The sequence below is a fragment of the Tiliqua scincoides genome, chromosome 2, assembly GCF_035046505.1.
Source record: "Tiliqua scincoides isolate rTilSci1 chromosome 2, rTilSci1.hap2, whole genome shotgun sequence".
Classification (NCBI taxonomy): Eukaryota; Metazoa; Chordata; class Lepidosauria; order Squamata; family Scincidae; genus Tiliqua; species Tiliqua scincoides.
In genome coordinates, this window is record NC_089822.1 from 195,677,151 (window position 1) to 195,703,276 (window position 26,126).

General features: G+C 43.4%; 1 protein-coding gene and 1 pseudogene across 4 annotated transcripts in view; both read left to right on the plus strand.

Moving 5' to 3' along the window:
• GRIA1 (glutamate ionotropic receptor AMPA type subunit 1) overlaps positions 1-26,126 on the plus strand; it is a 232,930-nt gene that overhangs the window by 140,396 nt on the left and 66,408 nt on the right. For 3 of the 4 annotated variants that reach the window (XM_066615103.1, XM_066615102.1, XM_066615106.1), the window contains 4 exons: positions 13,693-13,854; positions 17,553-17,720; positions 20,640-20,744; positions 21,679-21,789. In XM_066615103.1, the coding sequence (XP_066471200.1) occupies positions 13,693-13,854; positions 17,553-17,720; positions 20,640-20,744; positions 21,679-21,789 (546 nt within the window). The remainder of the gene's footprint in view (positions 1-13,692; positions 13,855-17,552; positions 17,721-20,639; positions 20,745-21,678; positions 21,790-26,126) is intronic. The other variant, XM_066615104.1, reaches the window with a different exon arrangement.
• Positions 5,254-5,370, plus strand: LOC136643128 (5S ribosomal RNA; annotated as a pseudogene).

Here is a 26,126-nt window from a genome sequence, read left to right on the forward strand (position 1 = left end):
TTGTTATAAACATTTTGTAAGCTTGGCAAGGGAAAAGATGGGGTACAATTTTTTTTTTAATAAACTAATTCCTCCATAATCCATCGGGTTTTGCTTGACAACTCCTAATTCAAACAATTCTGCCCTACCTTCTCTCTCCTAACCTGCCAGACTTGATTCTAGTTCCACCCACTCATCAAGTTCTGCTCCAGAGCTGTGGTGTGTTTAATGAGACGTTAGGTAGCCACCAATGAGTGGCCACCAATGAGTGGTAATGGAACAATCCTACTCCTCTATGACACTTGTAAGGTTTAGTTCTATTGGAGGGAGCTGCCCTTGTTTTGTTCGTGAAGACCTGTTAGTATTGCATGCTGCTAGTTGACTTCTGTTGACCCAAAGCAAGACCTGTCAGTAGCTGGGAACATGAGATGGTACCCTATCCCTGAAAACCACAGGCAAAGAGAAAATACAGGCTTCACCCATGACTTTTAGCCAGGTTCAGCAGGTCTGGTTCAAACTACTCATCCAAATCAAGGGATCTATATTTTTTAAATATGCCAATTCCTAGTTTGTGGACTAAACCCATAATGGAAGAATGGGAAGCTAAGCAATAGAAATATATTCTAACTGAAGCTCATTGTTGCTGTTATGGCCATTTGATAGTGTTAAATAATGAAATGAATTTTGCCATTTCAGTAAAAGCTGAAATTTTAAAAAATCCTGTTTCTTACCCTCACTTAACCTGACTCCTGAGGTTTCTGACTGCCTTTTGAGCTTAGCTGCTTAACATTTCTTCTTTCTTCCAACTTTTCTTGAATCTGTATGAGCAGTCTAGGGAGTTTTTATGTACATCATAAAAGCTTCACAACCCTTGATGTAGAATAAGGAAGAGTCCACAAAAAGCAAAAAAAAGTCTAGCATTTTAAATCTCATTTAGCCCGATATGCCAAATTTCAGACTTCCATGGTTTTGTGTCCAGTTCCATTCTGCTTCTCTCTTTACTCTGTCATGTGCTTTCATGGTACACGGATGGCAAGAGTGTTGTTGGTATAAGCAGATCTGAAATTACAGTAATTTTGTGGAAGGCAAAAAAGATGCATCCTGTTGGAACATGACTTGAGCAGATGGCATCCTTTCTTCTAAGCATGCTTATCGTTAATAAGTTGTGAAAGTAATGAAGGAGAGATTTTGTACTGTATTCCACTGGAAGTCTAATGAAATATGCAAGAGAGCTTCAACCTATCTACCATATTTCTAATGTGCAAATATCCTGCAAAAATAATGTCCTTCAAACCAAGTCTGGGATGTCCAGGAATTCCTTACATTCAAATCGGAATGAATGTTATCAGCAAAGGAATCAATTGTCTGTGGAAAACAGTTTTGTTTTATAAAGTCTTGATAATGAGGAGGAGAACAAGTTTGTGACTAAGGAGGTTTGGTAGGTTGACCACCTCCCCTCCCCACACACACACACACACACACACACACACACCACTAGCCCTGTTTCCTCCCTCCATTCCATATTCTCTAAACACATGAGGGGAAATGATTGACCAGAGTTAGGAAGGAGGGTACAGAGAAACAACAGTAATGAGCATCTAGAGTAGTTTCAATGGGAATGAGAGGGTTGAAAGGATGGCAACAGTTTGTGGAATACTTTCCCTCAAGAGGTTGAATCATGTGTTTCCTGTGCCAGGCAAAAGACTGTTTTATAATACCTTTCATTCATATTATACTTTTGGAGTGTGGAAAGCACATCACATGTATTGTCTTGATGTTGTCTTTACAACAATTCTGTATAGTTAGAAAGTATCAGTTTCCCCATAATACAACTGGGGAAGCTGAGAGAGAGTGGTTTGCCTAAGCCCATCTGTTGAGTTCAGGGCCATGGCAAAAGTTGACCTGTGCAAGTTCTAATTTCCATCTCTTAGCGACTGTGCTACACCCACTCTTAGTTTTCTTTTATCACCTGTTTTATTTGCCCAGGCCTCTTATTATGCTTCTAGATCTGTTCAATGCTGCTGTTCTATCTAGGCAATGCTACTGTTTAAATAATTTTCTAGTGCTGATGTAGCCATGCCAACGGGGTATGTACTGCATCCTGTGGTGGGGGGACAGTCATAGAAACCTCCTTAAAGTAAGGAAATGTTAGTTCCCTTACCTTGGGGCTGCATTGAGCCTTCATCCACACTAGAAAGTTGGATAGGCTTGGACCCTAATTAGAAGCTTTGTTTTAAATTGCAGTCATTTTTTTTTAAAAGGTAGAAATAAATCAGAGCTTCACAAACTAGAAAGCTATAAAAATAGTTGCACTTAGAAATGCACTTACTGATACAGGGCCCAATTAGTACTTTACCTAGAGAACTAAAATGCCTACAAGTAAGCAGGATAACACAAAATCCTGTGGGGAAAAATAACACAGATGGAGATGTTTTCCATTACTGAACTCACTGGTTGTTTCTAGCAGGTTTTCATTCTCAGTCCTAGGAAGGTGGGAGCGCAATGCTGCCTGGTCTTATTGACGAGTCACTTCTGGTCTAAATACGGTAAATGGTTGGCAACCTTCAGTCTCGAAAGACTATGGTATAAGCCAGGGGTGCTCAATAGGTGGATCGCGATCTACCGGTAGATCGCGAGGCAAAATGAGTAGATCGCGGAGCCCTGTCTCTCCCAACTGTTAATATGTCAGTTTCGTCTAGTGACTAGACGAAACTGACATATTTAGCTGACACTAAACTGACACTGAAACTGATACTTTAGCTGCTCTTCAGGCATGCAGCAACAAAACTGGCGAAACTGACTAGACTCCAGCAGGGGCTCCATACATTAAAGGGGGTGTCTGTCAGACGCTTCCTTCCCCCCTGGTAGATCTCCGGGCCTTGCTGGGTTTCAAAGTAGCTCTCGAGCCAAAAAAAGTGTGAGCACCCCTGGTATAAGCCTACAGCACCTGGTATTCCCAAGCGGTCTCCCATCCAAGTACTAACCAGGCCTGACCCTGCTTAGCTTCTGAGATCAGACGAGATCAGGCATGTGTGGTACCTGTAATTCTCCTTGTTTCCAAGGTTGAGTGGGATTGGGAGCATGAATGATAGAGACAGAAGTACTCTCAGTATCGTGGGGAGCAGGCAGGGAACGTACTACAAGGCGTGCAGCAAAACCTCTGCGGAGAATGAAGAAGAGCTGGACACAGGCTGACTTCGAGGAAACGGCCTCTCCCCGCTCATTCAAAACGATAAGAGCTGTGCATTTTGATGCCAGACCTTGAGGGGGTAGGAGGTGTGAAATGGAGGGAAAAGAAGCCAGTGATCCTCAGAATTATGACAGGCGCCTAGAGGACTGTTCTGCCCCCAAGAAAAACAATGTAAACATGCTGGTATTTTAGACTTGTGCTGTGCAGGAATTGTTTAAGAACTGTCAGAACAATAGCAGGATTCTACTCGGAGCTCATTCACAGCAAGGGCACATTGCTGCTCGTTGCTGTCAGCACTTGCAAATCTCATATCCACCGATGTGTATGTTGGCGGGGAGAGGGAGAAGGCTGGAACCCTCATATACAAACAGAACAGCTGCAAGGGAACCTGCTTATATGGGTTGGTGTCAGCTGCACCAAGCACAGGAGAATATGGGCTACACTCTTGCCTATCAGCCACATAGCTGAGGCATCTACTAGTAGAGGTCTCTGCATTACAGATGAAAGCTGAAGGCAAAGAAGGATAGAAGGCTAGTCCTGCATTTCCTTTTGTGAAACTTACATGCAGTCTGTCACTGACAGTATGGGTTGGACACTTTTCATAGAAGCTGTCAATTTATTGCAGGAGGGGTGTCACCATTGCACTGAGGTTTGTGACCTTTAATCTATCAAGGGACAAGATGAAAGCTGCTTTTAATAGACAGAAAAGGTATCCCTGATTAAGTAAACAACATGAAAACTGGAAGTGCCTGCCACAAGCTCCAGGAGGTCATCTGCGGCTCCTCCACATGCCGGCTTGGAACACATAGTGGGTCAAATCTGTGGGTTCTAAATCCACAGTTAAAGAGGATCAACTTATGAGCAAAAGAAACTCATAGTGCAATCCAGATGTGCTCTTGGGCCAGTGCAAGGAACTTGCGCCAGCCCAAGAGCACATCTGAATTGCGCTTTGAGCTTCTTTTGCTCATAAGTCGGTGCTCATAAGTTTTGCTCATAAGTCGGCCCAAAGGTGACACAAAGGTGACACCATTTCAGGAGTCGGGAGATCAAATCCAGCACCATTGTGCTGGCAGACCAGTGAGTTTGTACCGGCCAAATCAGGCCGGCACGAGGGTCTAGAGAGGGTGGGAGGACCAGGCCTGGGAGGAGGGTGGAGCCAGGATCCAGCACTTATGCTGTATCCTAACTCCCGGGCTGGGTGACCCGGCCTTACACTGGGCTGCTTGGATCTGCATCACCTCTTTAGGTTCATCTTTAGGCAGTTCCCAGAGGGTTTGGGAATTGCGGCTATACTAATATGTATTAGTACAAACATGGGAAATGGAATGGGAATGGGAAAGTGGAACTTACACTTTCAGATTGGAACTACTAGGCCCCAATAGTCCATTACCCAGTTCAGATTGCAAAATTCCCAGGCCCCCATAGTAAGCTCCATTCTTTCTTCTAGTTTAGTGTGTGTGTAGAACACATGGCATTGGATCAAGTCTACAGGTATTTTGGCAATGTTTGAAAGTGACATTAACAGTATGGGGTACAAATATCTGGAGCACAAAAGAGAAAAGAAAAAAGGGGGGGGGGAAGAAAAAGAAAAAAGAAAGAAATGACCAGGCAAGTTTGTTTCACCTGGGCTTTGTTTCAAAACCCATCACATAGTGATGAGGGAGATAATGCAAGCCAGTCCTTGGATGCCCGTGCATTATTAGAAGACAAAAAAAGCTAATGAGGAGGACTTTGCTGAGGTAGAAGAAAAGAAATGTAGTAGCACTACTCAAAGATGCCAGTGGGTGGTTGGGATGAGAGAAGGCCCTCACAGGCTTGTATGGAAGAGGTAGTAACATCTGGTTATTGGGGGGGGGATCAGGCATCTTGCCCCTGGCCCACTGCCAGCTCCCACTGCCAGCTCTCAACAGCCCTGCCTGTCAGCTTTCTAGTGGAAAGAAAGAATTTTCAGTTTAATCTCCTCTGTTGTTGTTGTTTGATTTATTATTAGGTGCTGCTCCAGCTGTTATGATGTTTTTGCTATGTTTTATTGCTTATGGTGTTTTTAATGTATTTTATGTTATAAGTTGCCTTGAGCATCTTGAGACAGCAACTGTTACCCTGCACATGCCCGATCTCGTCTGATCTCGGAAGCTAAGCAGGGTCAGGCCTGGTTAGTACTTGGATGGGAGACCGCCTGGGAATACTGGGTGCTGTAGGCTTATACCATAGTCTTTCGAGACTGAAGGTTGCCAACTTTGATTACAAGAGGAAAGGTAAGGTAGAAATATTTTAAATAAATAGATTGGTGGGGTGTGCCATCCTGTCCTTCACCTCAGATAGCAAAATGTCTTGGGCCATCCCTGCTTGTAATAACTGTAGTGATGACAGCAGGAATACCAGAACGCTGTCCAGAGTTTTTAACATAGAGGGTCTGCGTTATGGTTAAATTTTGTAGTTAGGAGCAAGGAGACCAAGGTTTCAGATCCTCACTAGCCATGCCTACCTTCCTCTAGGCTTTCTACCTACCTCTAGGCTTTCTCTAGCCCAGCCTACCTCACAGGATTGCTGTGTAGGATAAAATAAGGGAAAAACTTGTACATTGTCTTGGACTCTTTGGATGAAGGGTGGGATAGAAAGGCCATTGCTACCACTGAATAATCTCTCTTGGCCACTCCACCACCAAAAGATGAATTAATTGCTCTGTATTTGATTGCCACAAACATTGCGTTGGAAATCATTTGGTTCAGATTTATTTAAAACTTTTAAATAAATATGTTACATACAGTCGTCTTTCAGAAGCAGCTGTTGCTGGCATAGATTCTTCAAACCAGACTATACAGTACTCCACTATTGTGATGTCCTGAGTCAGTTTTCAACACTAGCTCTTGATTTCATGTTGGGTATACACCAAATAATCTTTGAAGGAAACCTTTGTGAGCATCCGTAGGAAAATGATATCAGAACTGATTCTCCACATAACTTTTCCAGATGCTTTCCAAAACTAATCTTAGGAAAGCCTGTGCAACTAGCAAAAAGAGGGCTCATACCTTTTTATTACCAAAAGAGAAAAGACAAATTGGTGAAGAATAGGTTAACCAACTATTAAGCATGATAGATGAAATGGAACCTCCATGTTCAGAGGAAGTTTACTTCAGAATACTAGATGCTGGGGACAAAAAGCAGCAGAGGATTATCACTTTCATTCTCTGCTTCTAGGCACCCAAAGGCATCTAGATGACCTCTTGCTGAAAATGGAATGTTAAGCTAGGTGGGCCTTTAATACAATCTGTCTGGGTGTCCTTATCTTATCATGAAGCTCTTAAAAACAGAAGATGATCTGGGTCAGTTGTTGGCAACCCTACTTTAGTCACCACTTGTTATCATTTCTCATTCCTGCTGCTTTTTATTCCAGAAGATTAGATTTGCAGACTGTAGACATGTTGCTAAGGACTGGAAGTAATGCCAGCCATCACCCAAGCGTCAAAGCTGACCACTTAACATGGTGATTAAGGCGTACGAACCGCAGGCATCAATACATTTTGAAGGACAGTGGATAGCAGGGTAATATCTTCCCGGAAAGCTCTTAACAAATACAAATTCCAGCATAGTGAATAGTGAGGCCAGACAGATCAGATTTCCCATGCGGAAGAACTGCTGTTACATGTACATTTGATGAGAAAAACAACACAGTGCTTGATTTATGTGTTTCCAGATCGATTGATGCTGAGGATGCAGTGGGAAGCATGGCTGGATGGATTGCTGTAATGGAATGTAATTTTTTTTTTCTCCTCCATGATTTTACTGACCTTAGAAAGCTTTCTAAACGAAAAGAAGCATAAAAATGCATCAACATTGCCCCTCCCATAGTGCTCCTTAGCAATTTGGGGCTGTGTTTGTCATTAATATTTTCTGTGGTGGAACCACATGTGTAAAGCAATGCTATTCGAGCCTGGGATGTGACAATCTTGTGCTACGGCCATATAGCTGTCTTTAAGCAACCTGTTCATTCTTTCATTTTTAAGTCAATTCCAGTGCTAAACAGTAGGGTATTGTACAGATTTAAAATTTGCATAGTCTTAATCAAATCAGCACATGCAATTTAGCAGATTTTACTATCTGAGATATAGCTACTGTAGTTATAGCCAATGGGACAAGTTGATCATTTCTGCCAAGCTGTTTATGATATGATGACTTGGAATTTCAAAATATGCAATACACTTTACATTTTATGTAAAGCAAAACATTCCAATACATTTTAACCCAAGTGCTTTGTAGTGTTATTCATAGCATATGATTCTGAAGATCATGGCTGCTGCCTGCAGCAACTACCGTGATTTTGGAAACTGGGAAATGTTCTTCTGTGCTTATAGATACTTGCTGGCAGAAGTGATCTTCACACTCCTATTACTTATTGCTTTTTCCTATTAATGCTGGGAACTTGAGTGTAAGAGTCAGACATGATTGAAACCTGAGTGCCTGTTTTGTTTGTTTTCATAAATAAGTGGAGTCCCAATCTGGACTGGGGCTGCAGCATGGGGGAGGGATGGTTTCAACCCTTTGCTTCTGTCTCCATGGCTATTTGTCCTGGCCTCAAATCCTCCCAGGGGAAATACTAGCAGTGGAGAGCCCAGTTTGTATTGGGACCACAGGGCAAATTAGAGCCCTCCTTTCTCCATATACTCTACTACAGCCTTGAGCAAGCTCGAAGCCTAACGTTGTCGCTATTTACATTTTTAAAAAATCTGTAGACTCCAGGCACACAGTGTTGTTTGCTTAGGTCCCAAGAGAAGGCGATCTTCTGGGAACTGGTGGTTGGCAACCTTAGTCTCGAAAGACTATGGTATAAGCCTACAGCACCCGGTATTCCCAGGCAGTCTCCCATGCAAGTACTAACCAGTCCTGACCGTGCTTAGCTTCCGAGATCAGACAAGACCGGGCATGTGCAGGGTAACAGTTGCTGGCAACTGGGAACCGGGCCTTAACTAAAGGAGGGGCACGACATCACAGTTTCTAAAACTGCAGACCATAAGTAGCAAATGATCATGCGCAGCGGATTCACAAAACAGTTTTACCAACCATCTTTGGCTTATGGTGGCATTGGCTGTAGTGAGGAAGAAGCAGAAGGAGCTAAAAGACAAGGGAGATAGAATTAAGGTAGAATTATTTTTGCTACATGGCAACTACTTGTCCATCTGAGATGCTGAAGGGAAGTGGTCTACAGTATCAGAATTCTAATTTGGAGCTGTTCTAGATGAATTATGGTCAATGCTTTGTTCTGTTCATTCTTCGATAACAATAAGTGCAAGCTATCTCTCAGGGAAGCAAATAGGGGGCAAAAATGAAATATAGCTATTATTATGGATTTTTCATGTAATTTGAGTGCCAAGAACAGCATCAATCCTGAGAAATACCTGCTTCCAGCATTTCATAATTGATCCAAAAGGTTTGATGAACGGTTTTAGGCTAAACTTTAGCCTTATGCATTTCAGCCACTGCAATTTTTATCTCATCATTGCATTAATTTTAATTCTTGCTTCCTTCTCACATGTTTTGGGAAGAGGGCTTGATGCAGGTTTTTTCAGCTGTGGCATCCAAAATATGGAACAGCATCTCTAGAGAGGAACTAGAAAGGTCCTGTCACTACCCACTTACTTTTAGATGAGTGATGAAAACTGTTCTACCCCAGAAGACTCTTCCAGGCGATTGTTCTTCTCAGCTAGCTTCTGTTGAATATTGTTTTTCAGTGTTTACTGTTTAAATTATTTCTTATTTTAAATTATAATTGTCTGAATTTTAGTAAGTAGTTAGGTGCTGTACAAAAAGAATTAAAACACATGGCCCTGCCCAAAGACTTACAGTCTCATTAATTATGACAAGCATTTCAAGAAGAGGAAAGGAGAAGGAAATGGATGCCACTGTAGGGGCTTCAGCTAAGAATCCTGTGGTCACTGGCATGCTGAAGCACATCCAAGATAGGAAGAAAACATTGTTTTTTGGTAATTTTGTTCCCCCATTGGTATATTGCCCACAGTAGTATTGTATTGGCAACCTTCAGTCCCGAAAGACTATGGTATCGCGCTCTGAAAGGTGGTTCTGGCACAGCGTCTAGTGTGGCTGAAAAGGCCAATCCGGGAGTGACAATCCCTTCCACACCGGGAGCAAGTGCAGTCTGTCCCTGGTCTGTCTCCCTGGCTATGGGCCTTCCTTCTTTGCCTCTTAGCCTCAGACTGTTGGCCAAGTGTCTCTTCAAACTGGGAAAGGCCATGCTGCACAGCCTGCCTCCAAGCGGGCCGCTCAGAGGCCAGGGTTTCCCACTTGTTGAGGTCCATCCCTAAGGCCTTCAGATCCCTCTTGCAGATGTCCTTGTATCGCAACTGTGGTCTACCTGTAGGGCGCTTTCCTTGCACGAGTTCTCCATAGAGGAGATCCTTTGGGATCTGGCCGTCATCCATTCTCACGACATGACCAAGCCAATGCAGGCGTCTCTGTTTCAGCAGTGAATACATGCTAGGGATTCCAGCACGTTCCAGGACTGTGTTGTTTGGAACTTTGTCCTGCCAGGTGATGCCGAGGATGCGTCGGAGGCAGCGCATGTGGAAAGCGCTCAGTTTCCTCTCCTGTTGTGAGCGAAGAGTCCATGACTCGCTGCAGTACAGAAGTGTACTCAGGACGCAAGCTCTGTAGACCTGGATCTTGGTATGTTCCGTCAGCTTCTTGTTGGACCAGACTCTCTTTGTGAGTCTGGAAAACGTGGTAGCTGCTTTACCGATGCGCTTGTTTAGCTCGGTATCGAGAGAATGAGTGTCGGAGATCGTTGAGCCAAGGTACACAAAGTCATGGACAACCTCCAGTTCATGCTCAGAGATTGTAATGCAGGGAGGTGAGTCCACATCCTGAACCATGACCTGTGTTTTCTTCAGGCTGATTGTCAGTCCAAGATCTTGGCAGGCCTTGCTAAAACGATCCATGAGCTGCTGGAGATCTTTGGCAGAGTGGGTAGTGACAGCTGCATCGTCGGCAAAGAGGAAGTCACGCAGACATTTCAGCTGAACTTTGGATTTTGCTCTCAGTCTGGAGAGCCCAGTCTGGAGAGTCCAGTCTGTCCACCCAGGCTCCTCAGCATCATCAGATCTTTCCACAAGGACATGAAGGGCACTGTTGTCTTCGATGGCTCCACATCAGACCCTTTTGACATCCGAAGCGGAGTGAAGCAGGGCTGTGTTCTTGCACCAACCTTGTTTGGGATTTTCTTCGCTGTCCTGCTGAAGCAGGCCTTTGGAACTGCAACAGAAGGCATCTATCTCCGGACCAGATCAGACGGAAAGCTCTTCAACCTCTCCAGACTGAGAGCAAAATCCAAAGTCCAGCTGCCCACAGTATTCTTTTGAAAAGACAACAGTGTGTTCAATCTGAATCAGTGTGGCTTTTTCTGTTGATCTTATACATTTGCATTTAATTCACGTTGTGATAGTAAACTGTAAGAGCAGGAGAAAAATGATTGCAGTTTAAAAGATATATTTTTACTACATATATATTTTGCATGTTTCTTTCAAATCTCATCTTTTCACATCACCAGGGGCTCCTGCTCTGCTGGCAGAATTCTACTGAATTCTGTTAACTGCTTGCTTTTTGTTTTTAAGTTTAATGGTCCACTTCCGAAGATGGAGAGGAATTTTGATGTAGTTGGGAATATATTTGCAATTGCTGCTGCTGAGATTTGCCACCCAACGGATTTTATGAACAGTTTCTTTTCTTCTTTTTTACCTAACCTGCATGTTACGAACTTTTTTGTATAGATTTATAGTCCATCCTATCCCATAGAATAGGGATCCATCCAAAAAACCATCACAACGCTATCCCATAGAATGGGATAACAATAGAATGAATAACAACAGTATTAGTGCAAACAAAAAACCATCTTGTTGCTTTCAAAGTCTTATGGTTTGGTTTGCTGCTCAGTGTGTGTTTAGCAAGAAATTGGTCCTGGCCGGTCACCCAAGAGAATAGACTGAGGTTAGCTGGGGGGGGGGGGGGGGGGTCAGGAAAAATATTTTTTTGAACATTGATTGGTTTGTGGTGGATGAGTATATTCCACCGATTCCAGACCGTTTCAGAGTATGTTGTACTTTAACAAGGGTGTTCACAACTGGGAAGTATAGTATGGGACAAGATTTAAGAACAGGTGCTGGTGCTACCCCTGGCAAAAGTGGGTTGATCAAGTGGGTCAGAACTTCAGAGGCTGCTTAGGTCAGGAATGCTAGCATGGTTTGCAAAATCAATGTCAAATGCTGTTTGCAGAGAACTGCAGTCCAGAACTTCCTCAGTCCTTTTCAGAGGTTAACGCAGAGAAGCTTGGATGGTCAGCAGATGATCTATAGCAGTGGCCTCCAAACTCCGGCCCTGCAGGCTGGATCCAGTGTGCCAGCATAATTAACTCAGACGCAGTGACCGCGTTGTCTCACTGTTCCGCCCTGCAGCCTCCTTTCTTTGCACCTGATCTTTACAGAGCCTTGTGCCGGGCAGCCACTCCCCCCGGGAAATCGGGGCATAGAGCCTTCTGGGGCAATGTGCAGTGGAAGTGACTACCTGGCGCAAGACACTACAAAGATCGGGCATGAAGAAAGGAGGCTATGGGGTGGAATGTTAAGGTTTTGCCACCATCACGCGTGAGCTAATTATGCTGGTGCACCAGGGGCCAGAGCTTGGAGGCCCCTGATCTACAGCAAAGAGTCAGGGTAGGAATGCTTGCAAATGAGAATAGGCAGTAGCTGACTGTCTTCTCCAAGGCAGGAACCTACACTATAAAGGGGGAGAGCAACAGTAGTGTTAAGACCTGCAGCTATATAAGTATGTATATGAGAAATATGTATGTATTAAATCAATATATTGTGGCGAATTCATAATGCGGACATGTTGTCTCATGTGTTATTAGCATACGCGTTCAATTTGAGAGTTCAAGGTTACAATATGTCCAGTAACTTTAAAAATAATAGAATTTCCTCGACATGTTAATGAGTTGACAGACTTATATTTATCTTGCCATGTAAATGTTCCTATGATGGGAAAGGTGAAATACAGTATGTAATAAACTGGATGTCATTCATCTCTGCCAAGCAGCTTCAAAAGGGCAGGTAACTTGCACATTCTAGAAGTACAGTACCTTGTCTTAGTCTTTTACAGGTCTACTCTGTTCCTTGACAGCTGAGTATGAATATTTCCTTCTTGGTCAACTGAAAGGTCAATTGTTCCATCAGTTTTATTTGTTCCATGGACCTTGATCAGAGACTGTATTATCCCTCTATTGACACTTGATTGAGTGCATGAGAGTTAGAGCTGGATGAGCATCTTCTCGTGACTAATACTCCTTGCAAATTTTGACACTTTCCCCATTGAATCATTCTCTAGGAATACATTTTTCCATTATTCAAGCAGCCCTAATGAAAATGTACTCTGGCTAATGGGCCCATTTTCTTTTTTCACATTGAAATTCAAGTCATCTTCCCGATATGGCATTCTCTTTTGGCAGTAGAGGATTGAAATATAGTAGAGTCAACCTTGCTGAAGGAGAAAGCTGAGGGTGGGGTTTTGGTTCTGTAATTCATTAGTGCATCTGAACCATTCAGAAAACCCGAGACTGTCATCAGTCTCATACATTACATTCTGTGTATCTAGAGTAGTACCATACGCTTTCAAGGATTCCACTTCCCGTGCTAACTTCTGAAGTGAATACGTGTGCAGCCATTCACATGAAAAGATGTGTGTATACCTGTATGCATTCATTGCAATATGCAAATAGCCCTTGACTGTTAAATTATTTAGGGAAACAGATGAACTGGTGGGTCATGACCCAATTTTGGGTGGGTCCCATACGGTGATGGAAAGATCTGCTAACTAATTGCCTTAAGCCCTGAGGCTATTCAAAAATAATATAGCTGCTAATTGCCCGGCAAAGAGCTTAGCTCCTGCAGTTTGCAAGCACATGTAAATTTAGGGAAATAAATGTTTGAGCATCTTTTGGGGGGTTATTATTACTTGGAAAAAAATAAATAAATAATTTCTAGATTTTTTTTTTTTAAGTCTCATAAAATTACATCGGTTCCATACCCAGTGCTGAAAAGGTTGGGAACCACTTTGCTAAATCCCTTGCAAATTTGCCAGGCAATTGTTGGGGAGTGGCAACAGAGATCTGCAATCTTTTTCTCCCTCTCTGAGGCTGATTGCAAAGACCTGGGCTTCCTCATGGAAACTGCTTTTACAGCTGATGGGAGCATCTCTGGCTACAGAAGCTGCTCCTACTGTACTGTGTCATTATTTCGAATGACTATCCTCATAGCACCAGGCTGAACATATGGGGATGGATAAATCTGCACAGTGAGTCTCATCACTGCCTTTGTTCACTGCATCACACAGCAACACTTGTGTCATGCTGCAGTGTTACAAAGTCACAATAGCCAATGAACTGCCTTCTGTAGTTATAATAATACAGTATACACATCTGGTGGTACTTGTTGGACTAAACTCTTCATTTTGCTTCTCTTTAGGGCTTCATGGATATTGACCTAGTGAAATTTAAGGAAAGTGGAGCAAATGTCACTGGATTCCAGTTGGTGAATTACACAGACAGCATCCCAGCCAGGATCATGCAACAGTGGAAGAACAATGATGCCAGAGAACAACCTCGCGTTGACTGGAAGAGGCCAAAGGCAAGTGGTACTGAAAACCATTTGTTTGAGGTGGCATCACTGCCATTCTCTTGCAACACATTCTGTAGGAAGCAGAAGCTCAGTTTTTATGCCAGATTCCAGTCACTTTGCTCAGACTAGGTTAAGTTGACAAATACAACATTTTCTTTTCTAGTCTTGGAAGGAGCTCATGTACCCTCAGAAAATGTGTAAGCAACTGCTATAACAGTGGATTGAGATAAAAAGCTTCAGTTTGCAACCTCTGTTGCTTTTGCCTGTCTAAGGACAAAATACTGTATAGCACAGCACAGGAAATAGGTTGATAATATGTGTGTCCTAACTTGTAGCTTAGATCTCAACCTGCCACACACAGGTGTACAATCGTTGAAAAGATGGGCAGTTCAATTCTGTGCAGCGTGGGTGCAGTGGGGCCACCATTCCCGTGTTGTATCCAGTGCTGCAGCTGAGCAGGTGGATGGTCTCCTCGGGGACAAGGGAACATTTATTCCCTTATCCCGTGAAGAGCCCTGGCCTGCTCAATGGTGCTACTCAGATCAGTGCCAGTTATTTAGCTGGTTGGCCTGGGGCAGTGATAGGATGCAGTGGAGTCCTGCTCTGCCACCCCCCTCCCAGACCCAGTCTGCCCCTTGCTCCACCCTCACCCCACCCAGAAACACCACTCCTTACCTCCAGACAGCCTTTCTACTACCCTCCCTCTCCTGCCTGGCGCAAACCTTACCTTCTCCAGTGGCTTTCAGGTGGGATGCAGTGCCCAGGCACAGCTTTTCTGCTGGTGCCACTTACTTGTGTCTAAAAGTGCTTTATGGTACTTTCAAAACACCCGGCGCCAGCACTACAGTTGCCGTGCCGGCAGTCAGAACTCATGCGATTGGGCTGTCAGTCAATATTGTGGAGATTTATGCTTAAATTTGTGAATCAAGCCCACTCTGTTATTTAAAAACATGGTCATTGATCTTAAACACTCTGAGTGTTTTTCCTCAGACATTCCAGCTTGTTTCTTAAAGTAATATTCCATTTTGGGTGCCAGAGAAGATAATGCACCTATTGTGTGATTAGGGCCTACATGTTTGATTTTCCTAATGTAAAAAGCACTTGTGGAAGTCCAGACTGGACCAGAGTTTAGCATCTAGGAACAGAGCCTTAACCCCTTACCCTGCCACAGTTCCCATTCCAGATTGAAGACCCCCACAGCTGCCATTTGCCCCAGAGAAAAGGTCCCTTGAGACTAAGCTCTTCCCATAGCACAAATATTGACCATGGAAGTGGACACTGAATGGAACTTTTCCTACCATATCAGTCTAGATCAGGGGTGCCCAAACCCCGGCCCTGGGGCCACATGTGGCCCTCACGCCCTCTCAATGTGGCCCTCAGGGAGACCCCAGTCTCCAATGAGCCTCTGGCCCTCTGGAGATTTGTTGGAGCCCACACTGGCCTGACGCAACTGCTCTCAGCGTAAGGGCGACTGTTTGACCTCTCACGTGAGCTGTGGGATGAGGGCTTCATCCACTGCTTGCTGTTTTACATCTGTGATGCAGTAGCAGCAGCAAAGGAAAGGTCAGCCTTGCTTTGTGTAAGGCCTTTTATAGACCTTGAGCTATTGCAAGACCTTCATTCATTCATATAAGTTCATCTTTAATATAGTCATTTATGTATACTTATGTAAATGTGTTCAAATTTTAAATGTAAATTAATTCTTTTTCCCCCCGGCCCCCAACACAGTGTCAGAGAGATGATGTGACCCTCCTGCCATAAACTTTGGACACCCCTGGTCTAGATCAATCTCTCCATGCATGTTGTTTACATTAGAAAAATCAAGCCTACAGACCCTAATCTTGCAATATGCTCATTGTCTAGTTTTACCCCTACAGTCTGATCCTACCCATGTTTATTTGGAAGGATGATTTCAGTGGGTTTTACTTCCAAGTAAGTGTGCTTAGAATTTAAGCCCTAAAATAATTTTGTATGTTAAGTTAATCAGCTAGAACAATGATTTTTGAAAATGAATTATGCACTGAAACAAGCTTTATACATCAATTTGGAGAACTGATTTATAGTTCTATCAATAATAAGCATATGTCCAAACTGTAAACTTTAAAAACAAAAAACCCCTAAAAACCAACAATTTTCAAGCAGAGCTCTTCATCAGGGTATGATGCAATATTCAAGTTTCTGAGTATTGATATTATACAAGGTATCAGTTCTCTGTAGCACATTGCCTGGTATACTGTGTTTATATATATATATATATATATATATATATATATATATATATATAGATAGATAGATAGATAGATAGATAGATAGATAGATAGATAGATAGATAGATAGATAGATAGATAAACCTCTTCTGACATACAGTACTGTATTATTTTGGGATGAGTAGGGACGGACATTGTTCCATTGATAAATATAAGAAACACATCACTTAAAGGTGCCTCTTTTTCCAGGTAGCAGGGGGTTCCACTATATCCTTCTCCACATCCTTAATCTCATGTTATCTGACCAATCTTGTAGTAGCATTGACAGGGAAACCTACTTGGTTCTGATCGTAGTGGGCAAGTAACTCCAGGGGCTAGTAGCTTTGTGTCTTTTTTAATTTAAAAATATTTATCACCCACTTATTCTTAATTGTGTTGTAAATACATCTTAGGGCACAATCCTAACTCCTTATGTCACTACTTTCCAGCACTGGCATAGCGGTGCCAATGGGACATGTGCTGCATCCTGCAGTTGGGTGTCACTCCCGGAGGCCTCCTCGAAGTAAAGGAATGTTTGTTCCCTTACCTTAGAGCTGCATTGCTCTTATGTCAGTGGTGGCAAGCACTGACATAAGAGGTTAGGATTGCGCCTTTAATTGTACAACTCTTACATAATAGCAGAATACCTTTTTTGTTTGCTCTGATCTCTTTCTATATAACTGCATTAGCTAATATCACAAAGACTAGCAGTTCTTTGGCTGCTTGGTATATTTGTTTATTATCACCATGGTAGCTTGTTGCTTATTATTGATCCCCCTGGAATCCTTCCGTATATATCATATATTTTGTTGAACAAGGAAGTCCAAGAAAAGTGAACACTATGGCATCTAAAACAGATAAGAAAAGTGAAAAGACAATCTCCAAAGTGGGCATTCAGCTAACTCTAAGAATGGCACAAAGCTAAAACAAGTCTTGACACACATAACTGCAACCCTTTTCAGAGTCCTCTCTTTGCATTGACTGACCCCAGGAGGGATAGGCAGAGTGGATGGTTGCTTCTGACCATTTCCCCAGCACCCACATACTTGCTGTGCGCCTGGCCACCCTTCTTCAGAGCTTGTCTGCAGAGGCAAGCGCTGAATGAAGGGAGAGTTTCTCTCCACGATTATGAATCCAGGGACATCTAGAGAGTGTTTCCATGCTGGGGGCATGGACAGCTGTATGCTCCCAAGGATATAATTTCTTATGAGGGCTGCTGCTTGTGTCAGATCACAACACAAAGGTTCAGATGATTAAGAGTAAATCCATTTATTTCTGGAATTACAAAGTGCTCCCTGGTGATTCCTCTGTTAAAAGTTGATTTTATACTGATACTAACAAAAATTGCTGTTAGATTGCTATGTTTTAATGCCTAGATTGAAGGTCCTGTTTTGGGAGGAAGACCATATGTTTCCAGGATCAACCCTAATGGCCAGCACACATCTCTTATCTCTTTTCTAGTACACATCTGCTCTTACATACGATGGTGTTCGGGTAATGGCAGAAGCTTTCCAGAGTCTCAGGAAACAGCGAATCGACATCTCCCGTCGTGGGAATGCTGGGGATTGCTTGGCAAATCCAGCTGTTCCTTGGGGACAAGGAATTGACATTCAGAGAGCACTACAACAGGTCAGAAAGACACCAAACCATAATGTGGGATCCAAGCTTTTCTTTCCTACTAAGCAATCATTATGTATTTGTCCAAGAAAACTACTGATTACCTCTTTAAAAGTGGATTCATACAGTCATTGCCTAGAATACCCCCATTAAGTCATTAGACAAGGAATTAATTTAAAACAAGCTGCAATTTTAAAAAAGTGAAACATCAGTAACTGCAGGAGGTCCTCACTCTCCTCACACTTCATCATCAGTTACTGTGGATTCCTACCTCAGAGGAGATAGCAAGCAACTGTCTTTTCCCCCAGGATTTCCTCCTGACATGTAAATCCTCTACTGACAATCCCAGTTTATCCATGTCAACCCTTAGAAAGCATCAAGGAAACTCTGAATTGCATCAATTCCTCCCCCCCCCCCAGCTGAGAAGTCTTTGAGATTGACTTTGTAGTCATTGCTCAAGGAGGTTCCAGTCAGTGTACCTCAGCCAAGGAGCCTCTGGAGATTGATCCAGGGCCCTCTTTGACCAATCTGTTTTCCTTCAGGTACACACCAAAACCTTATTAGTAATCCCTCTCTTGTACTATATGCTCCAGTTATGACCAACTAGCTAGAAAACACACCACACCCATTAAACAACCTGAAGTAAGTGAGAAAAACCCTTCAACTGTATCTCAGCTAGAAAGCAACAGTTCCTACCTGCTCCAGAAAAGGTGACTAGGTAATCTCAGGCTGTGCTCATGTATAGATGGGAGGGGTTTTCTTCCTTAAAACACAACTCAGGGCCCAATCCTGTGCCCGGGGGCACGGCGCTGTGCCGCTGAGCACTGTCACAAACGTGCTATAAGGCACGTTTGCCAACCTGATCGCCAGGCTCCCACCGGTGTTAGCCCACCTGGCCAGTGCTGGGCTAGCGCGGGGCAGTCGCCCAGCTTCCGCAGCTCGGCAGTCTCCCAGACCGCCGAGCTTCGGAATGGTAGGCGGGGGCAGGGACAGAGGTGGGGAGGCCGGCGGGGGGCGGAGAGAGGGCGGGGAGGAGGCGTGACGCAGAGGTGTGACGTGGGGAGGGGGTGGGCTCGAGGCGTGCCAGGGGTGGGAGCGAGGCAGGTCCACGGAGCTCAGCTCCACAGGACCCAGGGCACTTGCGTAGGGCTGTACGCCCTACATGAGTACCTTTACCTTACCGCTGACCTTTGGGTTGGCGGTAAAGCGAGTAGCCCCATTGTGGGGCTGCTTCCCTTACCCGGGAGAAGGGGACGAGGCGCCTCCCGCAGTAGCTTGGGAAGCGCAAGATCCAGCAGCAGCCCTTCTCGGTGCCGCTGAGCCTCATCACCCTGGGCAGCTCAGGATTGGGCTGTCACTGGCTTAGTAGAAAAATGAAAAAGCCCTAATAGCTGTGATGGCTCCTTCCTTCAATTGAACTGACCTATCCCATCACTTAATTCTCCCATCTTGCCTCATGAGGGGGAAAGGAAATATAAAGTCCCCACAATGTTCTTGGGAAATAAGCAAGACATTTTTTTGACTGCAACTTGGAAACATCTTTTTGATTTCATCAACTTAAATGCTTGAATTTCATGCTCCACCAGATCTGTAGCCCCATGTCGAGCCTCCCAACCCGACACGGGGCTGCTTGACTCTGTGCCGGCTAAATAGCTGGCGCAGAGTCGAGTAGCCCCATTGCTGGGCTGCTTCCCTTATTCAGTGAAAGGGTATGAATGTACCCTTCCCCTGAGGAGGCACCAGGAGCTACCCATGGCTGCTTGATGTTCATAGAATGAAGCGGCAGCCATTTCATTGCTGCTGCAGCCTTGGGCAGTAGGCAGCTCAGGATTGGGCTGTTAAACTCCCACCATCATTCCGACTTGCACCTCCTACATGCTATTTAGAGTAAAAATAAAATACGGTATTGCAGTGCTTTCCAAACTCCTACAAGAGAGTTGGGAGCATTGTGTGTGCAGGGGAGGGGCTATGGCAGCATCGCGATCTCCAGAATCGCACTGCTGCTGGGGGGGTGGGGGAGGATGGCTTTGCAGGGCTCCCCAACCCTCTGTAACAGGGGAAAAAGCAATCGAAAGCCATTTCCTATTTTCGACTGAAAAACCACCTTAAAAACAACAACTAGAAATAGCATGCAGGGGATGTGCAGTCAGGCTAGGAACCATGATAGCAGTCCCTAAACCCCCTTCTCTTTATTTTGTATACGTTTCCCTCAACCGCACACACTATTTGTTTAAAAAAAGAAAAAAAAACTAAAGGGTCAAACACATCAATTTGTGTGTGTTTGATAAAATTGTGTGTTTGATAATCTGATAAATAAATCATTTATCCATAGATCGGGTCCTCGGGGCCCCCACATCACCCCCACTGTGGCCCCTCCGCTGGCAAGGGGAGCTCTACTCTGAGGGCTCAGCCACTGAGGGCTTCCCCAGGCCTCCTAATGCCTTATAAGACATTTAAAACATCACTTCTGTTTTTTGTATTTTTTTTAATGGGAGTTTTTTTTTTACTCTAATTGTCATTCTGAACCCAGCAGAGACCTTGGGCAAGTGCACATGACCTCTGTTGGGCTCAGAAGACCCTCCGGAGGTGTGGGGAGCATAGACTCTCCGGAGATGAGGCTATCCGCTCATAATGAGAGCATTATGGAAGGGAACCTGTAGTAGAACCATGCCTGTAGTATTTTAATTGTGGTTTGGACATTGTATTCCCTTTAATTATGTGGAAATTGCAGAGTATTTGTGGGGGACAACAGCTGTGCACTCTCTTCCTCATGTGATTGTGCATATATCTTCTGGTCTGGCCCATTATCTTCTCCACACTTCCAGATTGAGTGTAGGAACATCTTGATGCATACACATGTGATCTGATGTCTTTGGAAGTAAAATACTGAAAGTTCGTTGCAATCCTTTCACTGATTGCTGTATTTTTAAGGTGCGCTTTGAAGGGCTGACTGGTAATGTCCAGTTTAATGAGAAAGGACATCGGACCAATTACACACTCCATGTGATTGAAATGAAACATGATGGGATCAGAAAGGTAAAGGCTTACTGTGTATTTGAAAGCAGAAGGGAATAGTCTGGGCACTGAAGCTTGTTCTTGAGGCCATTTTTTCAGAATGTAGCTTTTGTTGTTAGGCTTATACTGTATGTATATAAATGCAATACATCCTTAAACAGTGTGAATCAGTGAGATTTTGGGAACAGGTGCTTGTTGGAAAGTGGGTTACAACGAAAATGTATTCACATCTTACTACAATCCTATACACCAGTGGTTCCCAAATTGGTGGGTCGCGACCCACCAGCCAAGGAAGCACTTGTCCCTGCTCCTTTAAGAGGTGGGGAGGGGGGGAAAGGCAGCATTGCGGTCCCCAGGAAGCGTTTTTGATCACATTTTTAAAGAACCATTTTGAAGTCCTGCACAGGCATTTGTGGGGCTCCCCTCACCCCCAGAGGCCAGCAATCCCTTAGCTAAGTTTAAAAAAAACACAACCCTTCCCCCTATTCTGGGGATCACATTGCTGCCATACACACTTATGGTGCTCCCAACTCCCTTGTAGGAGTTTGGGAAGCAGTGCTATACACGCATACCTGGGAGTAGGCCCCACTGCATACAGCAAGACTTATTTCTGAGTAAACATGTATAGGATTGTGTTGCAAGTTTTTTTTTTTTATATTCCACCATAAGCATTCATGTATGAATACATAGTTATGAAGGTCAGGAACTCTGCAGTATCAGTGAACTCAAGGGTTCATTTAACTTTCCATCAGTGTAATGACGCCAGTGTATGTGTTGCATGATTGTCTTTTTTGCCTAAATACGTAAGTTGTCTGTTAAAATGTGAATGTGGTGAAAACATTATTTCTTGCAATGTGCTGTGCTTGCCTTTACTGCTGTTAATTCTGGGACACTTTGGAGAGTACTTTTATGTTAACGGTATGCATTAAGTCCAAAATCTCTTTATTACTACTAGATTGGTTATTGGAATGAAGATGAAAAACTTGTCCCAACGGCCATAGATCAACAAGGTGCAAACGAAACTACAAATCTCCAGAATAGGACTTATATAGTTACAACTATTCTAGTAAGTGTGACAACGTCAATAACGCTTCCTGAACTACCCTTCCTCAACTATGTATCCTCTTTCATTTTGAGACACCTTTGATTTCCTCAAATACTTTTAAGTTAACAGCAGCCAAATGCAGTATTTTAACTAAGGGCGCTTTAAGACTTCATGTGATTAAAATGAAACTGGTGTGTGTGATGAGTACTCAGAAATTAACATTAACAGTCCACCCACCCACGCCCACCAACACAGCTGCACCAATGGAGTGCATGCTGCATCTGCAGGTCTCTTCTAGTTCCCCCCCCCCCTTGGGTCTCCTTGCCAGCCATTTTGCTGGCATAGGTCTGAGGAGAGTAAGAAAGGGAATAGGGGAAGGAACAGGCTAGGATACCTGTGCAAGTTGCTGTCCCTCCCACCCATCCTCTCCTTACCCTAATACTCACCCATTCCTCTCCCACCCTCACTCTAGCTTACCTGCTCTCCCTTGGGTAGTTGGTTGTGGCAGATTCAAAATGGGTGCCAGTGGGCACACAGCACACCACCGTATAGCTGTTTACAGCAGCAGAACCTCTGTTCCATTGTCATAAAACTTAGGATTGGGCTGTAAGCTATTGAAAGAGAACATCTGATAAAGAAGACACCCTGTTTGATAAGGGTTGTTTTTATTCAGTGAAGCACTTTACAAATATAGTTACCTTTTCTGGTCTTGTTCCTGTGCATCTTACAGAATTCAGACACATGGAATTTAGCAAAGTGAAAGTGTACTAGAAAGGAGATAGCGTGAAGAAAAAATGACTAAATGTAAAATCTTTCTGTGTCATTTGTCATTCTTTTTGACAGCAGTCAGTCCTTATCTAGAGTAATGTACCTAGAGTGGATTGCAAATTTTTTAAAGGAATAGAGCAATTGGGAAGGACTCAATTGACAGGCAGAGTAGATGCCATAGGCTTTGAAAAGTATACAATAATGATCTTCAGACATTTAAAAAAAACTGATAAAGAATACAAATATTTGTTCTCCATTGATCCAGAGGCAAGAGACCATAGGCTGACATCATAGGAATAAAAGTTTGGTTTAAGTATAAGAAAATCTTCAAAACTAGGACAATGTGTGTGATTTATGGTACTGTACTTTTCTAGGATAGCTGAGAAATCCTTGAGATGTCAAGTGAAGATCTGACAGGAGTGACATGAAACTTGTTCAAAACCAGGAGATTAAAATAGAAAAAAGATAACTCTCTTTTATGTAATGATTGTGATTCTCAGCTATTCCCAGCTGGCAAGTATTCCTTAAAGAAATACTGTATATCCTGTATACAGTATTCATTGCTGTAGACCAGCATGGTAGATTCACATGATGTCTTGGTCTACATGCAAGCACTTCCAACTTTCTCCAGGTATGCATTTTCATGGACAATGCAACTGGTGAACTGGGTAATCATGGCTATGGTAGCAGCAACTCCCATGATTTAACTGACTGGTAAAAGTTCTGTTGTGAATCTTAAAGATCATAGTTCTGTTTCAATGTAAATTCTGACCTGGAATATAAATTAGATGATTATGTACTGGAATGCCATGCATCATTCCTAGTCGTTCCATTGGATGGTATCTCACATGTATACATCTCACTAGAACTTATATTGTATTCTGGGCATTATAATCTAACTATATCTGATCGGGCGTGTAAACATGTTACCTTATTCTTGATGGCGGACGAGCATACAACAGCAGATTCAGCAGCGATTTTAGCAGCTCCTCATCACACCATAGGACTTTCTTGAGGGTTACATCATTCAACATTACAGTCCTGGATACTGAATGAATGTAAGTAGGGAAAAATATACTGCATTCTCTCTGCGCTGCACCTGTTATCCATCAGTAAGTATATATGTTTTTGGTGTGTTTTTTTTTTTTTTTTTGTGATGCTGCAGATGTATTGGGAAGGGAAGACACTTGGAAGTCAATGACTATGAGATTAGGGTGTTGAGGAGCACAGCTGAAGGTACAAGGGCAGTTGCAGGTTTATATGGCTGTGCCTTTAAAGGGCTCAGAGGTAGTGCATTTGAGATATGATTTGGTGTGGATGGTGGTGAATGTGGAGAGGAGTTAAGAAGTCACTTGTGTTGCATTACATAATGTGGAAGGTATAAATTTTGAGGTAGGATTCAGAAGTAAGGTATTGGATGATGACTAGTATACATTTTTTTAAGCTAGTAAGTCTCAGATTTCTTTTCAGTTGCAAGAGAGGGCAACACCATCTTCAGCTGTAGCAACAGGATCTTGAGATGCTCAAAATGGGAAGAGAGTATGCTCATGTTCAGTAGACATAGAGAATGAATGGTGGTGTGATGGATAGGTGGGATGCCATGAAATGTGGTGACTGTCTATTTGCATGCTTTTGTTGTTATGCCTTTTTTATGGGCCCAGAGCACCAGCCCAAGGGATGGAGAAAGATATTGGATGTCCAAGTGAAGGACCCCATTGTCCATAGATAATAGGATAAATATTTAGGTGAGCAACTCCCTCATGGAGACCCAAGATCTCCTCATGTCTGAGGCAGGGTACTAAAAGCTACCCTCTTATCTAGTTGCACCAACAGTTGTGACAGGCCACCACTGCTGCTCCTTCTTATGCAACGACTGGATTTGAATAGAATGGAGTGTGAGGAGAGTGGCCCACTACTCTCTTCTATGCTTCCTCTTCCCCTCCTTTCCCATCTTCCACTGAGCATGGGAAAAGGAGTAGAGGGAGCAGCATTCACAGAGGAAGTAGGTGTTGGCAGTGGGATTGCTAGAGGCAACGGCTCCGAGGGTGTAGAAATCATGCCATCACATCATGACATCATTTCTGAGTTCTCCTGGAGGAGGAGGAAGCAGTGGCTTAGCAATCAGTCTGCTGCCCCCCATTCCTTTGAAGGCTCCCTTTGAGCAAGGGACAGCAGCCCAATTGCAAAGCCGCTGAATCAGGAGGAAGCGGAGGTGGCTGATACTGCTGCATTAGTGCTGTTGCTTTTCCCACCACCACCATCTTGGCTCATGTGGCACCCCCTTCTGACTTGGTACACCGGGTGAACAGCCCCTGCTGCACCAAGGGTGGTGGCACCTCACTCCCCCACCAGTTCACAACCTGAAGCAACCGCCTCTCTTGGTCTCATGGATGACATGGCCCTGAACCTGCTTAACCTTAAATGGCACCCAGCAGACTTGTGCCTTGGAGTCATAATATTAGGTGCTCTGATAGAGTTAGGTGGATGTCTTGATTCAAGGTGTGTTGAGAATCAGCTGATTCCAAAAATTCTCTTATATGGCTGGCAAAAGAGCACCAGTAGCATGACTTACCCCAGGGGAACAAAAAACAAGACAAGTAGGTTCCCTTTCTTTCTTTCTTTCTTTCTTTCTTTCTTTCTTTCTTTCTTTCTTTCTTTCTTTCTTTCTTTCTTTCTTTCTTTCTTTCTTTCTTTCTTTCTTTCTTTCTTTCTTTCCAAGCTCTGTTTTCAACCCCTGCTCTTGCTCTTCAAGATGACTTGAAACCTTCCTTGTCATTCCGGGAATTTTTTTAAAAAAATGTGTACTTTTGGTCTACCAGCAGTCTACAGTAGCAATGGCAGTAAATATGGTTACAATCAAAGACTTGCAGACAGAATAACAGCAGTGAACAGTCACTGTTCATAAATCCATCAGTACATAGTCTGATACACATGGTAAAAGAATTGGAGTATGCACTTCCTCCCAAGCATAAGGGATAATAAGTGATGCACACAATGCATGAGTCCAGGCATATATGCATACAGCAGATGTATGAAATTGCTGTCCTCCCCTTTTTAATGTATTTCAACTAGCCTATGACATGTGAGAGAAGCAGTAGCAGAGATGGGATTGGTTGTGATGTGCTATAGTTGCATGTCTTAGGACACAATCCTAACCAGGTCTACTCAGAAGTAAGTCCTATTTTGTTCAGTGGAGCTTACTCTCAGGAAAGTGTGGTTAGGATTGTAGCCTTAGTTGTTTTATGTAGTGTTCCTTTCAATAAATGATGCATAGTGTGAACCCAGTGATTTTAACTAGAATCAAAATAAGTTGGGTTGAGAACATCACAGCAGTGTGTTTTGATGACCAGTATGTCTGTAACATTACACTTGTTTGTTTCTCCCAGATGATCTTCACCCCACCATCCATGAGGGATGAGATCAGCTGCCGTTGATGTCCTTGATGTGCAAAGTACACCCCCAACAGACACATGCTGTGGAGGGCATCTGCATTGTTCATGATTTTGATGAGAAACTGTTATAAAGTTTAAAAAAAAGATCACAAACCAAACTTTTGTACAATTCCCATTTCATGTACTTTTCTCAAAATT